This window comes from Purpureocillium takamizusanense, chromosome 8 (genome assembly GCF_022605165.1).
Source record: "Purpureocillium takamizusanense chromosome 8, complete sequence".
NCBI classification, from domain to species: Eukaryota; Fungi; Ascomycota; class Sordariomycetes; order Hypocreales; family Ophiocordycipitaceae; genus Purpureocillium; species Purpureocillium takamizusanense.
The window spans coordinates 1951582-1976320 of NC_063075.1; the positions used below are offsets into that span (position 1 = coordinate 1951582).

The following is a 24739-nucleotide window of genomic DNA, read 5'->3' on the forward strand; positions in this document are numbered from 1 at the left end:
CCGGGCTGGTCTAGTTCAAATGTTCTGAGGGGTGTATGTTGAAATGTGAACCTGTCCGGTCCACCTCAGCTCAACTCCAGGCCACGGACCGCCTGTCGGCTCGGACAAATGTTGAGCTTGTTCCACAGGACTCGTATGGCTGGACCTTATTTTGGTGACGGATGATCAGGTACTTAAAGGTCTCTACATGTACTATGTAATCACCCTACCTTGTTTTGCTCAGTAAACACCAGACTGCACTGGCAACACGATGGCAACCTTGACGACTATGGCGACCACGGCAACCATGGCAACTACAGGGACCAGCCAGCCCCTCGAAGCCCAAGCCAGAACAGCCCTGACCAAAGCAACAAACTACGCCTGGGAGACCATCTCCAACGGCCATTGGTGCGGCGAGCTCGAGTCCAACGTGACCGTCACCTGCGAGCACATCTTCTTTCTTTACGCTCTCTACCAACACATCGACCACGATCAAGGCAGCCAATACCGCCAATGGCTGCTCTCGCAGCAAAACGCCGACGGCTCCTGGGGCATCGCGCCCAACCACCCCGGCGACGTCTCCACAAGCGCAGAGGCATACCTAGCCCTGCGAATCCTAGGAATGTCCCCGGACAGCCCCGAACTGTCTCAAGCGCGAGCCTTCATCCGGGCCGCCGGCGGGCTGTCCAGGATGCGCATGTTCACCCGCATCTTCTTCGCAGAGTTCGGTCTCGTCCCTTGGACTGCCATACCCGAGCTGCCCGCAGAGTTTATTCTTGTCCCCGCTCACTTCCCCATCAGCATCTACCGCCTTGCCTCGTGGGCGCGCAGCAACGTCGTCCCGCTGCTCATCATCGCCCACCACAGACCCCTCTACCCGCTCCCCAACGGGCTGCACAAGCAAAACCCATTCCTGGATGAGCTCTGGCTCGACCCCGTCACAAAGCCCCTCCCCTACGGCTCCCTAGACCCCACCGACCCCGTCTCCTTTGTCTTTACCATCATCGACAATGTCCTCTCTTACCTCGGCGGCCTCCGCGGCTGGCCCACAAGAGGTTACGCGCGCCGTCGCTGTATACAGTGGATCCTGCAACACCAAGAGAAAGCCGGCGACTGGGCAGGTATCATCCCGCCCATGCACGCTGGCATCAAGGCCCTTTTGCTCGAGGGGTACAAGTTGGACGATAAGCCTATCCAGCTTGGTCTGGCGGCCATCGAACGCTTCACCTGGACGGACAACCGCGGCAAGCGCCTCCAATGCTGCATCTCCCCCGTCTGGGACACGGTGCTCATGGTCCGCGCACTGCAAGATACTCCCGCCTCCCTGGGCATAAAATCGGACCCCCGCATCGCCGACGCCCTGGCCTGGACGGCCGAGAACCAGCACCGCGGCCCCGAGGGCGACTGGCGTGTTTACCAGCCCAACATCCCCGTCGGCGGGTGGGCGTTCGAATACCATAACACGTGGTATCCGGACATCGACGATACGGCGGCGGCGGTTCTGGCATTTCTGACGCACGACCCGGCCACCGCGCGGTCGAGGCTCGTGCGCGACGCGGTGCTGTGGATTGTGGGCATGCAGAATGCCGATGGCGGGTGGGCGGCGTTCGACCATGAGAATAACCGGCTGTTTCTGAACAAGATCCCGTTTAGCGATATGGAAAGTCTTTGTGATCCGAGCACGCCGGACGTGACGGGGCGGACGATTGAGTGTTTGGGGATGTTGCGCGATCTGCTTATGCTTCCCGCCGAGAATACCGGGAATGGGGAGAAATATAGATACCCAGACGAAGAGAGGGATGCAGCCGCGGATTCATACCTCCTCCAAACCATCAACACCGCCAGCGCCCGCGCAATCCCCTACCTCATCCGCACCCAGGAAGCGACGGGCGCCTGGTACGGCCGGTGGGCGGTAAACTATGTCTACGGCACATGCCTCGTCCTCTGCGGGCTGCAGTATTTCAAGCACGACCCGAAGTTCGCGCCGGAAATAGAAACCATGGCGACGCGCGCGGTAAAGTGGCTCAAGCAGGTCCAAAACTCCAACGGCGGTTGGGGCGAATCCATCCTCTCATACCGCGAGCCCTGGAGGGCCGGGTGTGGGCCGTCCACGCCCTCACAGACGGCATGGGCGCTTATGGGTCTTTTGACGGTTTGCGATGGCGAGGATCGGTCGGTGCAGCGCGGGGTGAGGCATCTGGTAGAGACGCAGGATGATATCTTGAGTAAAGGTGAAGAGGGGGGGGCGGCGGCGTGGACGGAACGCGAGTTCACGAGCACGGGGTTCCCGAACCATTTCTACATTTCATATACGCTGTATCGGGTTTATTTCCCCATCACAGCATTGGGGAGGTATCTCTCTTTGGTTGAAGGAGGCACTACATGTAAGGATCGGAAGGACAAAGGTGGGGCCGTGTAAGCCGGTTTTGTTCTTGTTTGGTGCAAAGCTGTTGGTTTGCATTCCCTCTTTGGATCTGATTGATGACCCCTCGCGTGATACCTCGCAGATGATTGGCTTTGAGGGACAAGGATGCTCGGTATCGTTTAGCAGTGTCGCGGCCACGCGTTTCAACGTCATGCCCTATGCCCCAGTATTGTTGCCCAGCACGAGATGATGAATACATGTGCTCTTTATCTTCTACTCTTCTCCAATTCATCTCTTTAGCTCTCCCGACCTACACCACATCAACTTCTTCATCTCATATGCACACTGAAGATGGCATCTGGCCTCCTCATCGCCCAGCTCGCCCTCTACGCCCCCCTAGCCCTTCCAACCCTCTACCTCCTCTACAGCCATGGCCGCCACGGCCTCCTCGCGTGGCTCTACCTCCTCGCCTTCTGCATTCTTCGCGTGACTGGCGCCGCCATGGGCCTCAACGACCCGCACAACGCAGGCTCCCAAATAATATCCAGTATCGGGCTCTCGCCGCTGCTGCTTTCGATAGACGGGGTGTTGCATGAGGCGTACGTTACCCCAAATACCTACCCAACACAGAGCCTTATTCGCTGCCATCAATGCATGAAGGAGCAAAAGAAGACCAACATCTCATATTTTCTCATCGTAATATAGGAGAGTATACTGCCTGTCCCCCAGCAAACGAACCGAATGGTCATTCATGGCGCTCATCCATATCCTCGTCGCGACGGGGGTGGCAATGGTTGGGGTTGGTGCTGGCGGGTTGTTGGGCAATACGCCCAAGGCCAGTGATTTATCCAACGTCAAGGTCGGCATGGTGTTGTTGGAGGCTACTTGGGGTGTGCTCGTCTTGTGGGCGCTGTGGACGCTTTGGAGTGCAAGGGGAGGGGGACGGAAAACTGGTGGAAGCCGACATGGAGGCGCACCGGTGGGCTTGGCCATGAGGGAGGGGAGTTTGGTATGTTCACGCCTTCCTTTTCCTGATCGCTACCATTGTCTGGTTTGGATACGGAGGAGCGACTATGCTAACACAAGACGCCCGAAACACAGCTTCTAACCGGCACCCTCATCGCCCTTTTCCTCGTCGAGATCTCGGTGATATACATGCTTATCGCGGAATTCACGCAGCGCGCGGATCTAAACATAGCGACAGGGAGTTTGGGTGTCCGTGTTGTATTGGGATTTCTCCCGGAGTTGCTTACGGCGATCGTTTTGGTTTGTGTCGGGATTATGACGAGGGGGGTGGGTAAAATTGGTGCTGGTGAACCTGGGCTCAGGCATGGGCAACGGCGTCGGCATAGGCATTCCCATGGACATGGAAGGCGCTCGAGTCCGAAGCATGGGACTCGGTTGAATTCGAGGTGACATACCCGTTTGCACCCGCACTCTGCTGGGCGGAGCGGGTGAGGATTAGTGTCGAAAGGGGACATGGAGGTTGTTCCTTGTTCTATGGTGTGTTACATGCTGCAATGCGCTAGTCGCTATACAATGGACTCTATTATAGTTCCAACCTTAATATATATCTGAGGCGCATGGGGTGCTCGCGGGAAAAGGGTACGCAGCTTAGCGTTCTTTAGCTGCCTTTGCCCATTGATGATCTTATGCATGATCCATAGTGTCGGCTCAACCGTCAATAAAGCACTCCCAGTCACATCTGGAAGTTGGGGCAACAGAGCAGTTCCGAATAACAAGAGAAAGGATGCCGAGTCTGCCAACTAGTCTGGTCCTTAAGTAAAGCGAGCGTCATTATGCTTCTCCTGTTGGTACGCTTGCAGCTGCTTCATCTTCATCTGGACAACCTCGTCCATCTCGTCACGCGTCTTCTTGTCAAGCATCTCACAACTACCATATTCTTTATGTAGCACGCTCCAGTAGACAACGTCCACGTCCATGCTTCTTCTCGCTGCGTAGTTGAACCAAAATCGCCCAGTGTCCCACGAATCACGCATCCGAGCAGAGAGACACGGCTGCTCAGTCGACGGCGAGCTGGCCTCTGCTCGCTCCACCGCTCGAATAAACTGCTTCATCCTGGGCACGAAGTTGTTCAGAAACTTCTCCTTCTCGCCGCGCTCAAGCCAGATGTGCGGCGCCAGGAGCAGCAGCCACCAGGGTGGATCGTCCGCGAACTGTGCTGGCATGGCGTTTGTGAACTCGAAATCTAACACGGCGGTGATCCTAAGGGTATCCGGGTCAGCGAGCATGTTTGCGGGACGGAAGTCGTCGCCGAAAAGACTGAATGAGCTGTCGTCGACGCAGTACTTCGGAATCAGCTGCGCAAAGCAATGGCGAGCGATGAACCGCCATCGGGCGTCCACTTCGGAGGTGGCAAGGTTCCGCTGGGTCCGGAGATGTATCATGTGTGTATTCGAGAGCGCCTCAAAGTAGTCGGTGGCACGATCAAACGGTGCGGAGGGAAACTTATCGACAGGGTGTCCAGTGTTTGTCACCAACTCGTTCATATCTAATGTTAGGGGTCTTCCGATGACAACTTGGTGGCCGGAAGTACTGTCGTTGGAGATGGTTCCAATGCGCGGAAACCGAAGCCGGGACAACTGAAGCATATAGTCGGCTATCTGGTCGTAGAAGGTGTCGAGCTTCGCCTCTTCAATATCTGGGTTGAGTATCACCTCCTCCTGGTCGTTCTCCGTCGGCTGCCTCAGGAGATCGTCCAGATCTGTCCCATTCACGAACTCCATGATGATAAAAGGCCCTAAATGGCTCGGGCTTTCGCAAGCGAGACCCCAGGAGAGCACTCGAGGGACAGGAATGGTCGTATATTTGCGAAGATGTTCGATCACCATCACCTCGTTCGTAACCTTCTCTTCCCTCCACTGTTCATACGTGCGGCCTGGAAGAGGGAAACGAATGAGAACTTTGTAGCCGTTGCTACCACGTTCGACCACGAAACTGATGTTGAAAGACCCCTTTAGAAAGCGGCGGTACTCTCCCGTTCCGCCCCAACCTAGGCGGCGATCAACAAAGGCGACTATTTCATCCCGCTCGTTGATAAGTTTGCGGATAAACTTCCCCCTTTCTTCATCATTGTTTGCTACAGCGATGGCGTCGAAGGCTGCCATTTTTCACAGGAGCGTTCGGTTCGAGGCAGGCTGAGGATTGATATGTCCAGTCGTGAATAAGGACGAGTTGGGCAAACAGATGTGACTTTCGTGTTTGTTTAGACAGTCATTCGGACAGCGATGCAAGGAGTGGGCCGGTGAAGATCTAGCCAATTCATCAGTTCGGCGCCGCCCCCTGGCACAGCACAGGTACTCTCACGGTCTCAACCCACTCGTGCGCATGGACGTGATCTGTGAGGTGAGGGGCAATCCCCAGTCATGCAACTGACTGCACTGCCAACAAAACATGGACTAAGGTGGCCGGCCAATCGAAGAGAGCCAAAGCCCGTTGAGAGAGTGGGGTGAGTAGGAGGGAAATGCGGCAGGAGGACGCTTCAGGCTTTGACCTGGATCATCGCATTTCTATTCTCCTCGTCGGGCACTTGAAGATGGCTGGACTACACTGGACGCACGAACAATTAGCCCAATACTTAGATCAACGGTCGCATTCTCCTTCGAAGCTCAATCCGATTATAAATCAATTGCTCTTGGCCTGCCCCGATTCGTACATTTTCGGCCTCGGAGGCCATTCTGTGGTGCTCTGGATCTCCTCCGGCGTGGCCGCAAAAGTCTCCCTTCAGCCAGGAGATGAGCGTTTACGCCATGAGCAACACATATTTGCATTGATCGAACATTTGGAGTGTCCGCACTTGGCGCAATCTTTCTTTCGTGGTGTTGACGTCACTTTCATCGAGTTACTAGCGAACGGGACACTTCACGATCGGATAAGCATCAACAAGCCCAGGCCAGTCTTGCACTGGATGTTGCAACTCTCATCCGCGGCGGCGTGCCTAGAGACTCTAGGATACGCTCATGGAGACATCAATCCGCAAAACATTCTTCTCGACGAGCATGACCAGGTTAGGCTTATCGACTTCGACCACTCTCTCATCAGTGGCGATCCACTTGATGTTGGCTACGAGCCGTATGTCCGACAACACAGAGGGACTATAGGCGGCTTGTTTGGAGTTGCTGGTCCAATCACGGAGCAATTCGCTCTGGGTTCTGTGTTCTGGTATATGACCCGCGGCTCTGAGTTGTACTCCGAGCTAGAGGGCCCTGATCAAGTTGACCACTTGCTGGACGGTAAATTTCCAGCAACTGACCCCGGCGACCCCATTGATAAGATTATAGCGAACTGTTGGAACGGCCGCTATGCCCGGGTTGCAGACCTCAAGGAGGATATCAGAGGCCTATTGGGGCTTGATGTAAAGACCGAGCAAACCATGCCCTTGAGTCAAAGGTATGACAACATTCTGCTCTGTGAGAAGTACTATAACCTCGCTAAGTCCTCCTGAGCTGAGGACGAAAGATGGCAGCTCCTGTCAACACCAAAGTCTCAGTCGATGCGGCCACTTTGATGATGTGGTCCGCAAAAAAAAAAAGTACTTATACTGCAAGTGTCCAGAGAAGAAGCGAGGTCGGTCTTAGCGGGTGCTCGTAGGTATACTGTATAGTATTAGTAGGTGTGCCATACTTGATGGGCGACGCCTACCCCTTACGACCGTTTCTAATACGGTCCAGGTACAGGGGAGGCTCGAGGCCGGCCGTGAACCCGTCAGCGCCTGGAGCCCCGCGGTCCAGCTGCTCCAGTGCCGATCGGGGCCCCACAACCCGGGCTTGGATCACTGACGCAATTATCCGACCATCACCCGGGCGCTGCATCTTCTAGCTAGTGACCGTGAACCTTCAACCTTTGCCCGTTGCCCAACTGCTTCATCAAACCACCTTCACGTTCACAATCCCGATTGCATGCAAACGGGGAACCTGCCTCTCAATAATGACGTAGCGACAATCCTTACACACTGACAGACTGGAACCGCTGCCAACATGTCTGTCAGTCCGGCGCAGTCTCTCCAGCTGACGGACTATCTCGAGAAGCTGCCTGGTACGACCTTTAGGAAGCTCTACCAGCAGCCCTCGACTTCCTTTGCCATCTTTCGGCGCATGCTCACACATCTGGGTATGTGCGGTAGTCACGCCCAAGTGGCAAATCGCAGACTGACCAGTCGTTGCAGCGAAGACGTTTGTCATGCGGATGCTCTTCATGCCAAAGCCGATGCTGCTCACCGAACTCGACGATTGGGTCAAACCTGACGCGAAACGGTACACCAAATCTTCCACGACGATTCAATACGTGTTCAGTGTCTGATATAGCGCAGGCAAAAAGACCAGGCACTCTCGATTCTCCGAGGGCTGCACATCATACAGATTTCGGTCCCATCCAAGGAGAAACCGCAAGAGCTGTACTTGACCGCCAACTTCAAGACGTCTCTCAGGCTCGCTCTCACCGGAGGCGGCACGCACAATTCTTTCGGTGTTCCTTCAAGCCTCGCCGTTCCCACCGAGATCGACATCGCATTCCTCGATCGATACGCGCGAAAGAAATGGGAGGACATTCTCCACTTTGTCGTCTCGAGCGTCGGCTACAAAAGCGCAGGCGAGTCCTCCGGACCGAACAAGAGCGTCAAAGACCTGCTTGTCGCCGGTCGGTTGGTGGACCGACGGCCAAATGGGAGCGTGGGCATTACGCAGGCCGGATTTACGTTTTTGCTGCAGGAGGCAAACGCGCAGGTCTGGACACTGCTTCTCTTGTGGCTGGAAGCGAGCGAGATCAACAGGGCTGCGGGACTCGAGACTGTTGACATGCTGTCCTTTCTATTCGTTTTGGCCAGCTTGGAGCTGGGGCGCGCCTACGACACCAATGCGCTGACGGAGCAGCGGAAGAATATGCTTCCCTCGCTACTGGATTTTGGACTCATCTACATCCCGCAGCACAAACGATCCATGTTCTTTCCTACGAGGCTGGCGACAACTCTGACAAGTGGTGGAAACAGCTTGCGGACAATCAGCGACGGGGTCGCGGCCGCAACATCCGCTGCGCTCAACCCCAGCCAAGCTGGACCGTTGGGCGGCACCGGCGAGCAAAAGGGCAGCGTGGTTGTGGAAACTAATTATCGCATCTACGCATACACGCAGTCGACCCTGCAGATCGCGGTGCTTGCCCTTTTCACCAAGCTCAGCATGCGCTTCCCGGATATGGTTGCTGGCCGGCTTACCCGCTCGTCCATCCGCCAGGCCATCAACTTTGGCATCACCGCCGACCAAATCATCTCGTACCTCGCGGCCCACGCGCATGACCAGATGCATCGCACGGCAGCGCTGACCAACAAACCGGTCCTTCCGCCAACAGTAGTTGATCAGATTCGCCTATGGCAGCTAGAGAACGAGCGCATGAAGACGACCAGCGGATTCCTGTTCCGTGACTTTGACGACCACAAGGAGTTTATGGAGACGGCTCGCTTTGCGGAGGAGATTGGCGTGCTGGTATGGAGGGGCGACAAGTCTGGCATGTTCTTCGCCAGCAAGCATGAACAGATTCGGGACTATCTGAAGAGCAGAAAGCGTGCTGAGTAGACAACACTTGCGTCGGGATGCGGGGTGTCATAGAGCCACAAAACGGAGTGATGAACATGGGAACGCGGCGTTCACCAAATGGTATGGCGTTGGGTACGCCAAGAGGCATGTGGGATATGGAGGTCTCGACGACCTGTAGGAACGGTGCGTCGATGATCACAATGACGACCATCACGAGGATAAAGACACGAATTGTTCCATGTACAAAGAATCTTGTCATTATCATCTTGGCTTCTATAGTCTGGTGCCCTCTGTTTGTCCGACTCCCTATCCCAAATTTCCCATCAGCCGAACGCCAAACAATGAGTTAGTTTATAGCCACGTCTTTATGATTCATCGTCCCAACCGTCGATCTTAAACTTGAAGGCGACATCGCCGTCCCCTCGGGGAATCGCATGCCCGTTTGCGTCCCAGAGAGCACGCTCAACAAAGGTGACATTTCCCTCCAAGTCTACCAGCAGCACCGTCTGACGCTGCGTCCCATACATGCCCGTCTCGAAGGCGGCCATGATCTCCGGGTGGGTCTTGGCATCCGGTCGCTCCTCCGCGAGGAGCTCTTCCACGGCCTTGGCATCACCGTTGAGGACGTTCCAGTCTGAGCGTCCGTTTGCCATGGCCTTCTGCATAGCCTCTCGGTGCTTCTGGTCTCCGATGGGAGGCACAAAGATGCTGTGCTTGAGTTGGCTGATGTAGGCCTCGAAGCCCTGGCCCTCCGTCATCTGCGGTAGCGTGTCGACGTCGAGCACCGAGAAGAGGGCCTTGATCAGCTTCTCCTGCTCTTCCTGCTGCTGCGAGGCGTCGTCATCCGTCTTGGAGGCGGTGGCCCCCGCCTCGGACACGAGCTCGTCGAGCAGACGCTTCCCGGCGGTAACCTTGGGCCACTCCTTCGGGTCGTCGAAGACGGTGTTGCTGAGTCCCCAGGTCTCGCGGCTGTCGAGGTCGACGAGCGGCACGTCATCTGGGTGCGACGCCCTGTTGCTGACGATGGCGATGCCGCCGCCCTTGCGCCTCAGCTTGGCGCCCACCATGGAGAAGCCGCCGACGCCCTGCACGTTGCGGTTCGCCACCAGGCGATGCACGCCGTCCTTGATGCTGCTGCCGCCCTTGGCCGCGGCGAGACCGCCGAGCCAGGCGTTGACGACGAGGCCGCGGCTGCGGATGCCGTGCACGGGGTGCTCCGCGTCCCCCCGCGGGCTGAGCTCGCGGTAGTTTGTCAGGACGGCGAGGAGCCCGTCGCGCGTGATGCCGAACCAGGTGCCCTTTTCGGCGCGCTGGAGGTCCCGCGCGGAGAGCACCCGCTGGCCCGAGGTCGGGTGCGTCCACCAGCCGGGCCGCGAGGTCGGGCGCAGGATGTACTCGTCGCGGTTGTCGATGAGGATGAGTGAGTATTTGGGGTGCGCGGTTGTGAATAATACGATGCACATCTTTGATGAAGATGAAGATGATGATGATGGGGATGTGTGGGTTCCAAGGCGCCGTGCGTGCTTTGAAATGGCGGTTGTTGTTGTTGTTGTTGTAAGAGAGAGATGGAAGTGGTGTGATGGGATGGTTGCTGCTGTACTTGGTGGTCTTGGTAGTTACCGACTTGGATGATGGAAGTGGCTCGATAGCGCTAGCGCTACCTAGTACCAACGTAACTTTGTAGGTACGTAAGAAGGTGGTGATGACAGTGCCGCCGGTACTAACTAAAACGCGGTAACATGTGGCGCGGCGGCCCCTCGTCCCGGACTCCCCAAGGCGAGTGAGGCCTGTCGTCCGATTGACTTCTCTTATTTATTAGCGCGTGGGCGGCATCCGTGATCAGCCGACCGACCGACCGACCTCTTGTTCGACAACAGGCGGCGGCCGCGGCGGCGCCTCCGGGGTGTGAGTGAGGCTCACTCATGCCGTGTCACCCAATCCTGCTGGCTGGCTGGCCGACGTGGCCGGTTGACACGTGCCGCTCAGCATGCTGACAGCAGGGCGCGGCCTGGCAATCCCTCGTTGTCCCCGACAAGGTCGTCCGTTCTGGTGTAGAACACACGTTGGGGATGGGCTAGAGGCTTTTAGAGAGCTCCCGAATCGAGAACCGGTGTCAGCAGTTGCATGACCAGACAATGGCAGTGGGCCGAGTGGAGCGAGTGATCCTTCTCGCCGGTATGACGGGGGGGGGTCCTCGCCCGTTGTCTCGGCAGACCGAATGTTTCCGGGGCTGGATTTCAGTTCAAAGGAAACCCGTCTGATGCTTCATATGTACAATGACATTTGCTAATGCACTTTAGGTCTAAGTCTAATTATATTTACCATTATCAATTCTTACACCAGCTTTTTAAACGCCTCGCCTATGCGTGTATACTGTATCCAGATATCGCAGTCTTTCTGCATGTGTGCAGCCATGGTAGCTATCCTCGCTGGACAAAACACGACTGCCACCACCCAATGAGCTTTTTTGACCCAAACTTTACCGCTTGTTGAAGTTCAAGAAACGAGTCTAGTAGTGATTTGTTAGTTTTCATGTCCCGGGACTTCATGAACGCGAAAAGACTTACCGCCGTAAATAAGATGATTAGGTTGCTTCCAATAAATGCAATGTAAATGCCCAAGTCCCTCCAGCGGTTCGCAAAGGACATGTTGAGGGGCTTGTAAAACTCGTCCCCGACCTTGTAGGCGCAGTACTCGCAGTCGCGAGTGCCGTTGCTCACAAGGTATCCGCTCCCGCCACTGGCAAAGAACGGCCGCATGTACTCGCCGCAGGTGGAGTTCTCCGGGGCCGTGAACCGGTTGAGCTCATGGGGCTTGCAGACGACGCTAAGCCCGTGCAGAGCCGTGGTCACCATGCCGCCGATCAAGCGCGTGAAGGGGTCCAGCTGGTAGAGCCAAGCGCGCCAGAAGCCGGGCATCTGGGGCGCCGGAATGGTCACGCCGCAGAAGAGGGCGAAGATGATGATGATGAAGGGGTCGAACTGGGCCGAGATGCGTGGCGAGGGCGTCATCGAAGCCAGGCCCTGAGCCATGGTCACGGCAAACACTTCCGTGATGAGGATCATGAAGAACTGGTATCCCGCGCGGGAAGCCGTCGCTTGGAGGCCGGGCATAAAGTAGAGGCAGACGTAGAACACGACTGCACAGAGGACAGAGTACGGGAGCTCTGCGGTGACAATGGCCGTGGCGAAGGTGACCGGTGAGTACATCTTCGACGAGGCTTCTCGGAAGAAGAGCGCCCTCTTGATGTGGAACATGACCTCGACTTGAGATATGATGAGGGCCGGCAGCACGGTGACTTGGAACATGACGAAGACAGTGTACTGGAGAGAAGAGCGTGAGTCGTCGAGGTTGAGATATGTCAGGCCGCTGACAAAGGCAACCGCGAAGTGGTTGAACAGGCGGGTGAAGAGGTAGTTGGGCGACCGCCAGAAAGCGCGGAACATGCGACGGCACACAATGTTGAGTTGATGGCGCATCGGCGAGGCATATTCTCTCTCGAGTTCGGGACGGGCGTCGCGCGCCACCGCCGCCGCCCTCTCGCGCTTGAGATGCACAATCTGGTCTTTCGCCTGAGCCAGCTCGGGGCTTTCGTCCCAAATGTCTGCCCAGTCGCGATTGCCCACCCGCGGCGTGCTGCCAGCGCCGATAGCCTCAAGCATAAACTCGGCGACGTTGTCTGTGGGAGCCGCCTCGGCGCCGTGGCGCTTGAAGTACGCCCGCAGGATGCTCGCGTCATCGCCGATATCGCCAAAGTAGACGGTGCGTCCCCCGCGCTGGAGGAGCAAGAGTCGATCAAACATGTCGAAGAGCGCGGCGTTGGGCTGGTGGATGGTGCAAAGGATGGCCTGGCCGGCGGCAGCCAGCTTCTTGAGGAACCGGACGATATTGTAGGCGCTCTGGCCGTCGAGGCCCGACGTCGGCTCGTCCAGGAAGAGAAGCAACTCCGGCTTGGCAGCCAGCTCGACGCCAATCGTGACCCTCTTGCGCTGCTCCACGGTCAAGCCCGCCTCCGCGGTCCCAATGATGCAGTCTGCAATATGTTCCATTTCCAGAAGCGCGATGATCTCCTCCACGTAGGCGTGCTTGTCATCGACGGGAGTCTCAAAGGGCTGTCGCAGGTCGGCAGAAAATCGCAACGCTTCGCGGACCGTCTGCGTGGGCTCATGCAAGTCGAGCTGCTCGGCGTATGACGTCGATCGCTGGAACTGCTTCCCCGGCTTGACGCCATCTACCAGGACGTCACCTTGGATGACACCAATGTTCTTCCTAGAGGCTAGAACATCCAAAAGAGTAGTCTTGCCAGCACCCGATGCACCCATCAACGCGGTCAGCTCGCCTGGGCGCACGTATCCGAAGACGTTGTTGAGGAGTCGCCTCGTGCCTTCGGGGACGGGGACGTCGTAGTTGAGGTCTTCCCAAGTCAGGATGCTCTCTGACTTGATCCTGAGGTCCGATCCCGCTTCGTTGGACCTGTCCTTGCGCCTCGCCTCCTTCTTCTCCATCAAGCGCTCATTGAGCTGTTTGCGCTCCTTGTTCGGTCGCTGGTAAACCTTGAAGGAGTTGCCCCCCATGCCGAATTTGACCATCTCACCCAAGACCACGTTCAGAATCAGGAAAAGAACGATGATGCCCACAACAATACCCCAGTTCCTCCAGAGGTCTCCGGGATAGTAAGAGAAGCCCTGCGCAATGTAATCCGGGCCGCGAACGAACGTGGTCCCGGACTTGGACCCTGCCAGAGTGCAAACCTGGTGGTTGATGTCCGTATACTCTGGCCCAGCGGGGATGAGCGAATCGGCGGTGCAGGTCATGTCGATGCGTTGGAACTCATTCTGCATCAAGGAGCTGAAAATGAGGCCCAAGACATTGACCCAGTAGATCCAGCGCAGCCACACCTTTTCGGACTGGTACTGGATGATGTACCCAGACGTCGTGACAAACAGCGTGATGACGACGACGGCGAACTTGATGGCGTAATCGAAATCCGGGCTCAAGCAGCCGATGATTCGGAAGAAGAGAGTCATGGCAATGTTCCCCGACAAGATCAGCAGGTAAAAGGTGAAGAAGGCGCCGGCATCCCGCACGAGGCCCGTCATGAAGTAGACAATGATGGAGAACATCATTATCTCGACAGCGGCAAACGCCTGGTCGACCAAGATCTGTCCGATCCAGAGCGCCGATGGGCGGTGAAAGGCGTATGCCTTGTGCTTGTTGACAATCGCCCTCCCGAGCATGGTGCCGGCGAGTTCTGAGAATGCCTGGAACGCGTTGAAGAGGAGGGCGATGAAGAGCAGGCCTCCCTTGCTGAACGCGCTGGCGGAGGTCTTGCCGAGGTTGAGGTAGAGCGTTCCGAGAACGATTGCGATGACGAAGCTTCGTACATATGCCAAAGTGAGGTTGAAGCGGTCCTGGAGCTTAAGCGTGAACTGACGCTTCATTAGCGCCCACACCTGGAGGTGGAAGCCAACCTGATAGACCGAGCGTTTCGACGAGCCACGTTTGCTCTCCTTGACGGCAATCTGGAAGTCCTCATGTTTCTGCTTCTCGTTCTCCAGGCCGGCCTTGTATTCCGCGATTTCGTTTTCGATCTTTGCCTGATAGGGAGAGTTTCGGAAGGCCTCGAGAAGCGTGTCGGGACTGTGCGGTGCGTTCACCTCAGATCGCCCGGTGGCATACTGGCGCTCAAACTCGTCGGTGCAGCCCGTGACATAGTCAGAAGTAGTCTGTCGCGGCCGGGGCGCGAAGCCCAGACCCTCAAAATAGGAACGTGCCTCGGACGCCGGGCCAAAGTAGACCTGTCTGCCCTCGTCGATGACCATCACCTTGTCAAATAGCTTGTAGATGTTCTCCGATGCCTGATAGAGCGAGACAAACGTTGTCGTCTTGTAGAGGTTGGTCTGGATGCGGAGAGACTTGACGAAATCGAGCGCGGTGCTGGCGTCGAGTCCTCGAGTGCTATTATCCCAAGACAAAATGCAGGCGTTCGTGATCATCATCTCCGCAATCGATACACGCTTGCGTTCGCCGCCAGAAATGCCGCGGACAAAGTGGTCGCCAACTACCGTCTTGCGAGTGTGTTCAATGTTGAACATCTTGAGCAGTGTGGCGATGACATGCTCCTTGAATTCGGCCTTGGACATGTTTCCAGGTCGCTTGGCGGGCATTTTGGTGTCGAGCGCGAATCCGAGCGTCTGTTCGACAGTGAGGGTGGCGTGGTGGATGTCATCTTCAGCGTTGTACACGGCCTCGCCTCTGTATCGCTTAAAGTCCTTGGACTCCCACGGTCCGTAGAAGACATCGCCAGCGACATTCGTGTATCCGTAGCGCTGATTTGCGATGGTTTTGAGAAAGGTCGTGCACCCAGAACCAGGCTTCCCCAGGACGAGCACCATCTCTCCCGGCTTGCAAACCCCCTGCAGATTGTCAAGCAGGGTCGCTTCCACCGGCTTCTTCCTCAAACCCAGCAGCCCCGCCAGCGGTGTGATGATGTCGAAGAAGTCGATAAAGGCGTTGGGGAATGTCTTGACATAGTTGGCCGCGCCACCGATTCCCTTCACCGTAAGTCCATCCCAGCAGGCACCGATGTGCTTGTCTTTGATGCCGACTTCCTGGCCGGCAACGAGCTCACCACGCAGCGCAGTCTCGAGGTCGAACACCGAGTCATTGTCAAAGCCCACGGATTCCACAGGCACGGACTTCTCGGGGTCGGCATTGTTCTTCTTGCTAGTCTTGCGGCTAACACGCGACAGTTCCCGTTGCAGCTCTTCAAACTCGGCTTGCGCTTGTTCTACCGAAATCCCAGCGTGCTTACCGGCTTCGTTGCCAATCGAGCTCGTGCCAGTGTCCTGTGCCGTGAGAGCAGAGTCTCTAGAGTTACGACGAGAGGCGCTGCTGCTGTGGCTCCGATCCTGGCTACCGCAGGCCACAGTCGTCTCGAAGTCGTTGGCGTTTGGCTTCATCATCTCTCTGAGCAACGCGCTGGAATCAACGAGCTCTCAGCAATCGTTGAAGCGCTATGAGGGTTGCCTGGAAATGGGTGTGGTCGTGGTTGCTCGGAGTTCGCCGGAACTCTCTCGGGGACTTGACGAGACCGCACCAACACGGACCGGTATAGAGCGGGCAACGAGATGCGGCCCCAGTCCTACAATAAGGGTTTTTTGGACACAGATGCCCAGTAGCAAAAGCTGGTCACACTATGACTACAGAGAAGGACGAGCAGCGCCACAGCAGCTGCTCTGACTGGATGGGAGTCTCAAGTGCAGGCTCCTTTGCCTTCTCTGTGTCGGCGTGGCTAAGGAGGGGAAGAGGGGGGGAAGAAAAGAGGAAACAGTAAAAAGAAGGTGTGGTGTAAGTGGAAGGGGGCCAAATTACATAGAAAAAAAATGACGGGACTGTCGCCGACTCGCCTCCCGGGGAACGCCAACAGACCTGAGTGGTCTGCGGGCCGGGTTCCATCCATCCATCCATCAATTCATTCACAAGGGGGAAGGACAATCTGCACACCAAGTTGGGGAAAGTTTGACGCACAACGGCCGCCGACCGGTGACCCAGAGAATTATGGAGCTCCGAGCAAAGGCCCCGGCGATGGATGCCTTTTCGGCCGCCCGGGCGAGCGACGGCCGGACGGGACAAGGGCCTCAAGGGTCAAGGGGGGGTAAGGCGAGGCGGCAAGCACTTGGACACACCTACAACCTAGGCTGAGCTACTGGGTACAGTACGCGAGAGAGGCGAACCACAACAAGACAAGCTGAAGCGCGCGAGCCAAGAGTCTAGTTAGTAGCTTGTTGAGGGCGCATTACGAAGCAAGGCGCTGTGCCATCCAGGTTCAGGTCATGCTGTGCGGGGGCGAGGACGACGGGGATCCGCGGCCAACCTGAGCGTGGGTTGGGAAACAAAATTTCGGCACAGAAGCGCGCCGCTGCCGCTGCTGCTGCCAACTCGCGTTCTCCACACTTCCGGTCTGTTGCTGGTGTGGATGGATGGACAACTGGATCGTCAGTCGGTGATGAATGAATGAGCCAGACCGGCGAGTGGCCCATCCGCGCGCATCCACCACACCTGCTTGCTGCCGGCCGGGGGGAACTTGGACGTACTTCGTACATGTTGACCGGCTGCGAAATCCATACAGGTGATCACTTGACGACAAAAAGGAAGGGGCGACAGTCGTACGCCTCGGATGCCGAGCCGACGCCGGGCCTCTTGCTGGCCCGGAGGACCCCCAGGATGCACGCAAGCCTGGTACGTACGTTACTAGGAGGCAATGAGCGCGCGCGGGTTACCAGTGCAGACATTGTTGGAGGCCGTTAGTAACTTACGTCCGTGGGCGGCGGCGGGAGTGGAGCGAGCGGCGACAAACTCGGACCTGAAATCAGGCGTGGTGGCCGATGGCGGCTTCAAATCTCTGGCCCACTGTCTTCCCGAGATCATCCCACTTCTAGCCCGAGGCCATGTGCATAAAATTTGATCGCTGAACTGTCGTCGCTATGACACGCCAGAATCGTCCCTGCGTGAGCACTTCTGACTCGTCTATCCGCCAGCCCGTTCGCGATATCGTCATCTTTGTCGTCGTCGTCGGAGGCCTGTTCACATTACCCGCGCTCAGACAGACACCAGATGAGACAAGACAAAGAGCGGAGCAACTTGGCCGATTGCCACGAGGGGATGATGATGATGAGTGGGGGGGGCGTTGTTCCCCGTTCCGTTCCAACAAGCGGTAACTAGGGGAGGACCCTTGTTTGTTTGACCGCCACTAACTCGTCAACGTTAGTTAGTGCCAGGAAAAGGAAGTCTCTTTTGGCTTTTCTCCGCACGTCGGCAGGCGCCTGCATTACCCCGAAGCAGCAGCAGCAGACGTGGCTGATGCTCACAAAGCGGCAAGCGAACCGACGGCGTTTCAATTCTTTGCTCCTCGTGCCAAAGCCTGACTCGTGCGGGTCTTCACAAGGCGCGAAACCGCGAGTAAGACGGAGCTGCTCATCTCCTCGTTGACGCCGCCAGAGCTCCAAAATCTGAATCGTAGCATGTGCTCACTGGACAAAACGACCGCATGGTGAGCGCGGATGCTTAAAATGCTGTGAAGGATCGAGGGAAGAAAAAAAATTTGAGAGGGCCGGGACCAGTTCGTGCCACGAATTGGAGAAGCGACGGCGACTTGGATGCTCTATCGTTCCTTCCGCCCCGGAAATACGGCCCGGACTTCGCAACCATGACACAAAAAGGGTGGAAAAGGTGGAGAGAGGGGGAAAATGCGCCCGTCCCACAACGTCGAAGACTCATCCGGCGAAGAGCACCTCCCTCATCCATGCGCCGTCTCACATCGCATCGCATCGCATCGCGTCGCATCGCGTCGCATCGCATGCATGTATGTATGTATGTATGTCTTCCTTCCTGACTGTCTGCATGTCGGCCTATCTACCTAGCCCCCGCTTCAAACTACATTAGTACAGCAGGTAACTACGAAGTATGTACGAAGTATGTTTTCCGCACTACACATCTCCAGCGGAACCAGGACAATACGAAATCCCTATCCAACAAACAACAACAAAAACAACAACAACAACGACGCAGAGGCCGGCCGTCGGGCATCACGACTGCAAGTAAAACGAGACGTCTTGCCAACCGGGAGTGCGTGCCGATACCGACCGAGTTCAGTGCTCTCGCTGTCACACATTGTCGCTCCTCGCAAGCTCCGGCCAGTCGTGCCGAACAGTTTATACTTCATAGCCGCTCCCAGCAGCGCGTCTCTCTCTTCAGTAGATGTCCTCCTTCTCTTCGGTTATTATTGAATGGATGGATGATGCCAAAGTGCCCACATCAAGATGGGAAAACAGGGGTCAGGCTACGCATCGGCCAACCTTCGTCACTCACCACCCCCAGCGGCCAGCGGCTGGCTTCCCCCACAAAAGACCCATGGCCCCAGAACATTGACGTTGTTTAACCGTCGACGTGCGCGAAGCGAGTCAAAGTTGCTACCAGCCTTGGCTTTGCGATACAGAGAATGCATTCACGTTCGGAGATCGGACAATTGCTGTTCTTGGGTAATATCAGTAAGCATAATCATTATTATGGAACGGACTAGGTTCGTCACAGGCACAACGGTTCCATGTTTCTCGAACAGGCGGCCCGGCCCGTCGCCCGCTATCCCTTTGCAAACAGGTAAAACTCGACCGATTCTGGTTCGCCTCCCAGCACTGGCAAGGGCAAAGTCTGGGTCACCAGTGTTCTCCAACCCTCCGATTCCATCAAGCCAAAGAGAGCCGTCTCGGATGCGTGCCGCGGCTTTGTAGCAAGAAAGACTTTCGTCGCAAACGCAGTCGCATCGCCATCCATCGCTCGCGCCTGCTGCACGTTTGCATCATGCAAGGCAGACAGCGTGCCTACCAGCGCAGGCAACACGTCGACGTTGTAAGTGCAGTCACTCAGCAGAACCAAGTCCCAGCGGCGGCGCTGCACCTCGCGGCCAAACCTTCCCTGACGCCCGTGTTCCCAGTTGAGGTTCTCGTACAGGATCGTCGCGTTGCCCAGCTGTGAGCCAGAGTGGTTGTGCTTGAGCAATGCAATGTTGGCTTGAGCCCGACCTTCTGCCTCGTCCAGGTCCGTCATGAGAATCGTGCAGTCGGCGGCACGATCACGCGGGTACACGGCGCAGAGACCCGTGCCGAGGATGCCCACGCCACAGCCCAGCTCCAAAATGTTCATACCCGACTCACTCGTGTCCAACATGCGTCGCAGGGCCCGCATGCAAGGGTGCTGGCTCGACTCGAGCTTGGGGAACTTGTACATGGCAGTCATGGCAGAAAGAGCGACGACACCGGCATCCCAGATGTGGCGGGCAATGCTCTCGCCGATCTCTTCTTCGACCTCAAGGTATTCCGGCGGTTCGTTGGACGCATTGAGCCGAATCTTGCGAGTGGAGATATCATCGTCGGCGTCTGGACCGTTGAGGGTCACCTGAACCGGCATTACCAGGCCCCGACCGCCGGTACGTGAATGCGGATCGTCAGGGGACGTAAGAATGGAATAGACCCCGGCCGCAGAGAACGACGACTCGGGGCTGACGCAGAGCTCCACTGGGTGACCCGACATCATGGCACTGACGACCATGGGGGGCAGTTCGTACACGGGTTTAGCAACCCGCCGTCCGGGCGTCCACTGCAACCTGCCATGCTGTGACAGCTCGTACGTGGAGTCGCCCGTAGGAGTGTAGGCGTGTGCCGTGACAACCAGGTCGATCGGCGCCTCCGGGAAGAGAAACGAGTCCCCCAAGTCTGTAGTTATGGTAAACACAAGCTCCGTCTGCATCCGCTGCTGGGATGACGAGAGCTTCGGTGGACGGAGAAGCCGGATGTAGTGCATGTCGGGCTGATGTTGCGTAGGCGAAACAGAAATGTAAACGGCCGTCGACGCCAAGCAGCGTGCTTTCACAATCGTGCTTGATGCCTGACCCGCAGGAGTGAATCACCGATTATAATGCAGATGCATTGTAGGTACCGTGCGAGTAGTCTGGCGGCGCGCGGTCTCTCATTCACGATGTGTTTGTTTCATCAAGATGGAAGGGTCGTCGAAGGAGCCACAAGCTTGTCACGCTGCTGGAAATTTTGGGCGGCTGTTTCCCCAACATTTGATTCGCTTAGTCATCGATTCACATGTCCTGCGCGCGCTGGAGTCGAGCTGTGCCTTCCGTTTGCAATTCCTCAAGGCCAGAACCTCACTCACTACTAAACCTATGAGCATGTAGGTCACTGTGGCAGCTTCTGGGACTCACAGCGTCAAAACCCATGTGCGATGCGGCCACGGAGCGCGCATTCATCCGTCTGCGCCGAGACTTCCACATTTGGCACCCATCCGGAGGTCGCCGCGAATGCGGATCCCGGTGGTCGCCGGCCCCGGAGCTAGACCCCACCCCGAATGTCGCATGCCCTCTTATGTCGCCTCAACTTCATCAGTTCTGCTGGCCGTTCCCACGATCCCTCAAAGTTGACAGTTTTACACTGACCGCTATCAAACAAGCCAACTGAACATCTAACCCATCATGTCGAGCCAGGCCGAGATCGTCAAGCTGCTCTCCACCCTCCTCTCCGTCGTGGAGACCTCCATCGTCCCGCTGACTCGGAAGGGCGTTTCATCCGGCTCCAAGCTCTTCGGCGCTGCAATCCTCTCCCGGGCCGAGGACCTCAAACCGCTCACTGTTGCAACCAACAATGAGCGCGTCTCACCCCTGCTCCATGGCGAGATCAACTGCATCCAGCAGTTCTTCACCGCCGACTTCCCCGACCCGGCGACCCGGCCCGATCCGCGCCGCGACTGCATCTTCTTCGCAACCCACGAACCGTGCAGTCTGTGCCTCAGCGGCATCGCGTGGTCTGGATTCAGCGACTTCTACTATCTCTTCACGTATGAGGACAGCCGCGACTTGTTCGCCATCCCATACGACATTGAGATCCTCGAGGAAGTATTCAGGGTGAAGGGCGCGGAGACGGACCATCAGTTACAGCAACGGGCCTTGTACAACAAGAATAACAAATTCTTCAGAGGCAGGTCACTTGCCGACTTGGTAGCGCTCCTGGACGATGAGGCGCAGAGGACACACTGGACTGGCGAGATTCAAAGAGTCAAGGCGCTGTACAACTCTCTGAGCGAGACCTACCAAGAGGGGAAGAAGCTGGGGGCGACGAGCTCTAGCATTTGGAAGTAGTGGCACCGTGAGTATCGGTTGAGTTTTCTCCTGTGGCAGGTAGCGACCCATATACCCAGACTGCCGTTGTCTCCTCACCTGAACTGGGCCCGTTTCATATACGTGAATGTGGCAGAGTAGAGGCATCCCAACCACTCTGGTCCCTTCGTCCTTGCTTTACTTGTTCTGACCTTTATATGGAGGCTATGGCGAGGTATATGTGCCATCCAAGCGGATTACTCCATCACGCGCCCTATGGCTAGCTCGAGCCAACTCCATGAACTCGACATTGTGCTGGGAACGGCGACATTCTCAACCCACGCCCCAGGACTCCGACAAGCCGAACGCTTTCACGAACTGAACAATTCGCAGCCAGGCTTCAGCCCCCAAATACATCAAGCGTCCCTACGACGCGGCCCCACTACCGGCAGGTCGGTGGCGGCAGGACCCCACCGTGTCCGGGGCGGCGGCCGTTTCTGCGACCCCAGAGCTCCGAGCCTCCTTGCCGGGACGGAGGTTTCCTGCACAAAGGTGCCAATTTCGCAACGCTCTGCCCCAATCGACTCCAAATTTGTTCTTGTCACTCAAACAAGATTTGAGCTACATACATCCCTTTGCATGTACTCCACGTGTTTTTTGGCGTTTGCCACGGTGCAGTTGAGTGAGACCCGCAGGATCTAGACTGGAACACGAAGAGCCGGCTGAAGCACTTTAGGGACATGATTGCACAGGTGACTGCCAAGGATTAATTCAACAAGAGATCGATTTAGATTGACGTTGTATATGTGGTCGAGGTACACTTTTATATAGTTTCACTCACACAACATATCCCTCATAGTCCTGGATTGTTGACCGTCCTGAGCACGCCCAGTCCAAGGGCCGGGCCTTTGGGGCCTGGGTTTCATGAGTGTGCCGGTGACATGCCCTTAAAGACTCCAAAATGCAACCTCTTAAAACCCAGGGTCCAAACAGGAACTAGTCATGCAAGTATGACGGACCGCTTCTCCTGCGCGCAGACATCAGACGGGGTGGTCAGATACATGTCAGCAACTACTTCGCATTGTCGTAGTCTCAAAGTTCAGACCGTGTTCGACAAACTGTGCAGCTCTTACGAAGCAACACCAGGCGCCAGACATAACGCTAGACAAACAAAGGGCCAGGAAAGCCGCGCGCGGGATGCACTCAGTCAGCGCAGCCCAAAGCGAGGACTGGAGACGGCATGGGGCACGGCCTCTCGTCGTCGTCCTCCTCCCCCGGTCCATCGCAAGAAACTAAGTGGTGTTCGCATGGCAAAAAGCAGCCACCCCCCGGCCCGCGTCTGGCATGCCACACTTACTGTGCATGGTAGCGTACGGCCGCGGCGGCCATTGGCTGCATGCTTCCCGTGCCTCCCGCGAGGCCACGGACAATGGCACATGGGCGCATGCAAGTCATGCAAGGCCTGGTCACATCTAAGCGCCCGCGTCTGGTGTTCGGGGGCCAATGGCCTAGTCGGCCCGCCGCCCCCAGCCCCCCTCCCCTCCCTTTTGTTTCCCTCGACGGCCCGAGCCACGATGGTGGCTGCAGCAGGAACATTTTCCCGAAGTCAGTTACAGCTGTATTGGTCCTGATCGGATCCCCTGCGCGCTGAAGAACACGATGGTCAACCTTGTGGGATTCAATCTCCATAGAAAGATCGACCGCGCGCGTATCCATGGCCGGTCCCCGCGTGCACCAGGAGGAATGAAAGAACGCGACGGATGAGCCCACAGGTCCCTATCTGTCGTCATGTTTGTGCTCAAATACCCCTCTTTTTCGAGGTCACAAGAATGGGCCGCTCCCGTTCGTGTCCTAGCCGCCCCCGGAATGGTGCGCCAGCGGTATCCATGATGCCTGCCTGGCAGAAATCCCACATATAGGACGCGGAAAAGGTCTCTGGGGTGGTGGCGGCGAGCAATCGCCCCTACGAGGGGGAGGAGGGGGGGTGTGCATGAACTTGCTTCCCTCAAGCTTCCCGACACGGTCACCTTTCGCCCCTCACCGAGGCCAGCCCGTGGTGTTGTTGGTGGCTGGGGATGAACTGTGTCTGTCCCCAGCCTCCTCCCCAGGGGCATGGCATGGCATGGCATGGGCAGGGCAGCGCATGTCGACACACGAACGTCTCCGCCCATTCCAGCGGGAACCCAAGAATAGATTTCGCATCAGAGGTGCAATGCAGCAAGCCAACGAACCGCTCGAACCCCCCCTCCTATCCTATATGTGTGCAACGTGACGGCGCTGTGACGATGTGATATTCCAGCCATCCATCCATTCTGCGAGATGGCCATCGAACCACAGCCGCGTGCCGGCCCCCTCGTCCGCGGGCGAACACACCCATTGTCACCTTCCCCCTCCTTCACTTTTCCGCCTCTGTCCGACCCTCGGCTCGCCCAGCACAAAAGCAAAGAAAAAGCAAGGGGGGTGGTAGCGGGTGTGCACCAACCGGAGCCCAACATCGCATCATAAAAAAATTTCATCGTTTCCGTCCTACCGAGGCGTCCACGGGCGGGACATTGGAGGCGCGGGCTTGTGCATGCGCGTGTATGAATGTGTGTGTGCGCGAAAGTTACTCCATAGAGAGAGGGGAAAGGAGGTCACAGTGCATCGCCGCACGAGCGCCATGCGGCATGGCAAAAGAAAGACAAATTAAAACCACTCTGCGACTGACTGCCTCTGGATGCTCTGGCACCACCGACTAACTCCAGCGACGACTCCTTTCTTCTCTCGCTGAGACTGGGACCCAAGACATGCCTGCAGCCACGCGGCTGCAGAGCGAATCGAAAAGGGCAGCCCTGTAGGCTCCAACCTCGGTGTGTCCTCTGGTGGGTTGCACCGCTGAAAGGGGAGGGAGGGGAAGAGAGAGGGTGGAGGGGGCGGGCAAGGCGAAGAGAAACGCACATGTACAACACCATGCGCGCACACGCACACGCACGCACCCCCCCGCCCGCTCGCCCATCCGCCGAGGAGAATAGTAATACCGTATATGGGTAGTGCATAACACTGACTGTACCCTTTTTATTTTTCTTACCCTCTCTCTCTCTCTCTGCCAGCCCGGTCTGGTCTGTCCTCTTGGTGCCTTGTCTTGGATTGGAGGGGGAGGGCTGCCAAGTTACCTATGAGCTGAAAAACGACTCTGCACGACTCACGCCCACGCCC

General features: G+C 57.0%; 8 protein-coding genes across 8 annotated transcripts; 4 read left to right on the top strand and 4 right to left on the bottom strand.

Moving 5' to 3' along the window:
* Positions 1 to 220: 220 nt before the first annotated feature.
* JDV02_008633 (uncharacterized protein) lies at positions 221 to 2519 on the top strand. Its single transcript, XM_047990251.1, has one exon. The coding sequence runs from the start codon at positions 251 to 253 to the stop codon at positions 2396 to 2398; it is 2148 nt and encodes a 715-aa protein (XP_047846258.1). The 5' UTR covers positions 221 to 250; the 3' UTR covers positions 2399 to 2519.
* A 95-nt stretch (positions 2520 to 2614) lies between these two features.
* Positions 2615 to 3943, top strand: JDV02_008634 (uncharacterized protein). Its single transcript, XM_047990252.1, has 3 exons — positions 2615 to 2943; positions 3050 to 3353; positions 3446 to 3943. The coding sequence occupies exons 1-3, from the start codon at positions 2696 to 2698 to the stop codon at positions 3758 to 3760; spliced, it is 867 nt and encodes a 288-aa protein (XP_047846259.1). The 5' UTR covers positions 2615 to 2695; the 3' UTR covers positions 3761 to 3943.
* A 159-nt stretch (positions 3944 to 4102) lies between these two features.
* On the bottom strand, positions 4103 to 5690 carry JDV02_008635 (uncharacterized protein). Its single transcript, XM_047990253.1, has 2 exons — positions 5672 to 5690; positions 4103 to 5617 (listed from the first exon to the last, which is right to left on the bottom strand). Exon 2 carries the CDS (start codon positions 5470 to 5472, stop codon positions 4123 to 4125), a length of 1350 nt encoding a protein of 449 aa, XP_047846260.1. The 5' UTR covers positions 5473 to 5617; positions 5672 to 5690; the 3' UTR covers positions 4103 to 4122.
* A 1509-nt stretch (positions 5691 to 7199) lies between these two features.
* TFB2 (RNA polymerase II transcription factor B 52 kDa subunit) lies at positions 7200 to 9217 on the top strand. The gene is made up of 3 exons (XM_047990254.1): positions 7200 to 7474; positions 7530 to 7617; positions 7674 to 9217. Exons 1-3 carry the CDS (start codon positions 7342 to 7344, stop codon positions 8926 to 8928), a joined length of 1476 nt encoding a protein of 491 aa, XP_047846261.1. The 5' UTR covers positions 7200 to 7341; the 3' UTR covers positions 8929 to 9217.
* Positions 9127 to 10958, bottom strand: JDV02_008637 (uncharacterized protein). Its single transcript, XM_047990255.1, has 2 exons — positions 10750 to 10958; positions 9127 to 10691 (listed from the first exon to the last, which is right to left on the bottom strand). The coding sequence occupies exon 2, from the start codon at positions 10350 to 10352 to the stop codon at positions 9255 to 9257; it is 1098 nt and encodes a 365-aa protein (XP_047846262.1). The 5' UTR covers positions 10353 to 10691; positions 10750 to 10958; the 3' UTR covers positions 9127 to 9254.
* A 209-nt stretch (positions 10959 to 11167) lies between these two features.
* On the bottom strand, positions 11168 to 17971 carry SNQ2_2 (ATP-binding cassette transporter snq2). Its single transcript, XM_047990256.1, has 4 exons — positions 17208 to 17971; positions 16986 to 17142; positions 11457 to 16858; positions 11168 to 11398 (listed from the first exon to the last, which is right to left on the bottom strand). Exons 3-4 carry the CDS (start codon positions 15852 to 15854, stop codon positions 11369 to 11371), a joined length of 4428 nt encoding a protein of 1475 aa, XP_047846263.1. The 5' UTR covers positions 15855 to 16858; positions 16986 to 17142; positions 17208 to 17971; the 3' UTR covers positions 11168 to 11368.
* Positions 17972 to 18939: 968 nt separating this feature from the next.
* Positions 18940 to 20447, bottom strand: JDV02_008639 (uncharacterized protein). The gene has a single exon (XM_047990257.1). The coding sequence runs from the start codon at positions 20245 to 20247 to the stop codon at positions 19030 to 19032; it is 1218 nt and encodes a 405-aa protein (XP_047846264.1). The 5' UTR covers positions 20248 to 20447; the 3' UTR covers positions 18940 to 19029.
* Positions 20448 to 20823: 376 nt separating this feature from the next.
* JDV02_008640 (uncharacterized protein) lies at positions 20824 to 21936 on the top strand. The gene has a single exon (XM_047990258.1). The coding sequence runs from the start codon at positions 20924 to 20926 to the stop codon at positions 21584 to 21586; it is 663 nt and encodes a 220-aa protein (XP_047846265.1). The 5' UTR covers positions 20824 to 20923; the 3' UTR covers positions 21587 to 21936.
* The last annotated feature ends 2803 nt before the right edge of the window (positions 21937 to 24739 follow it).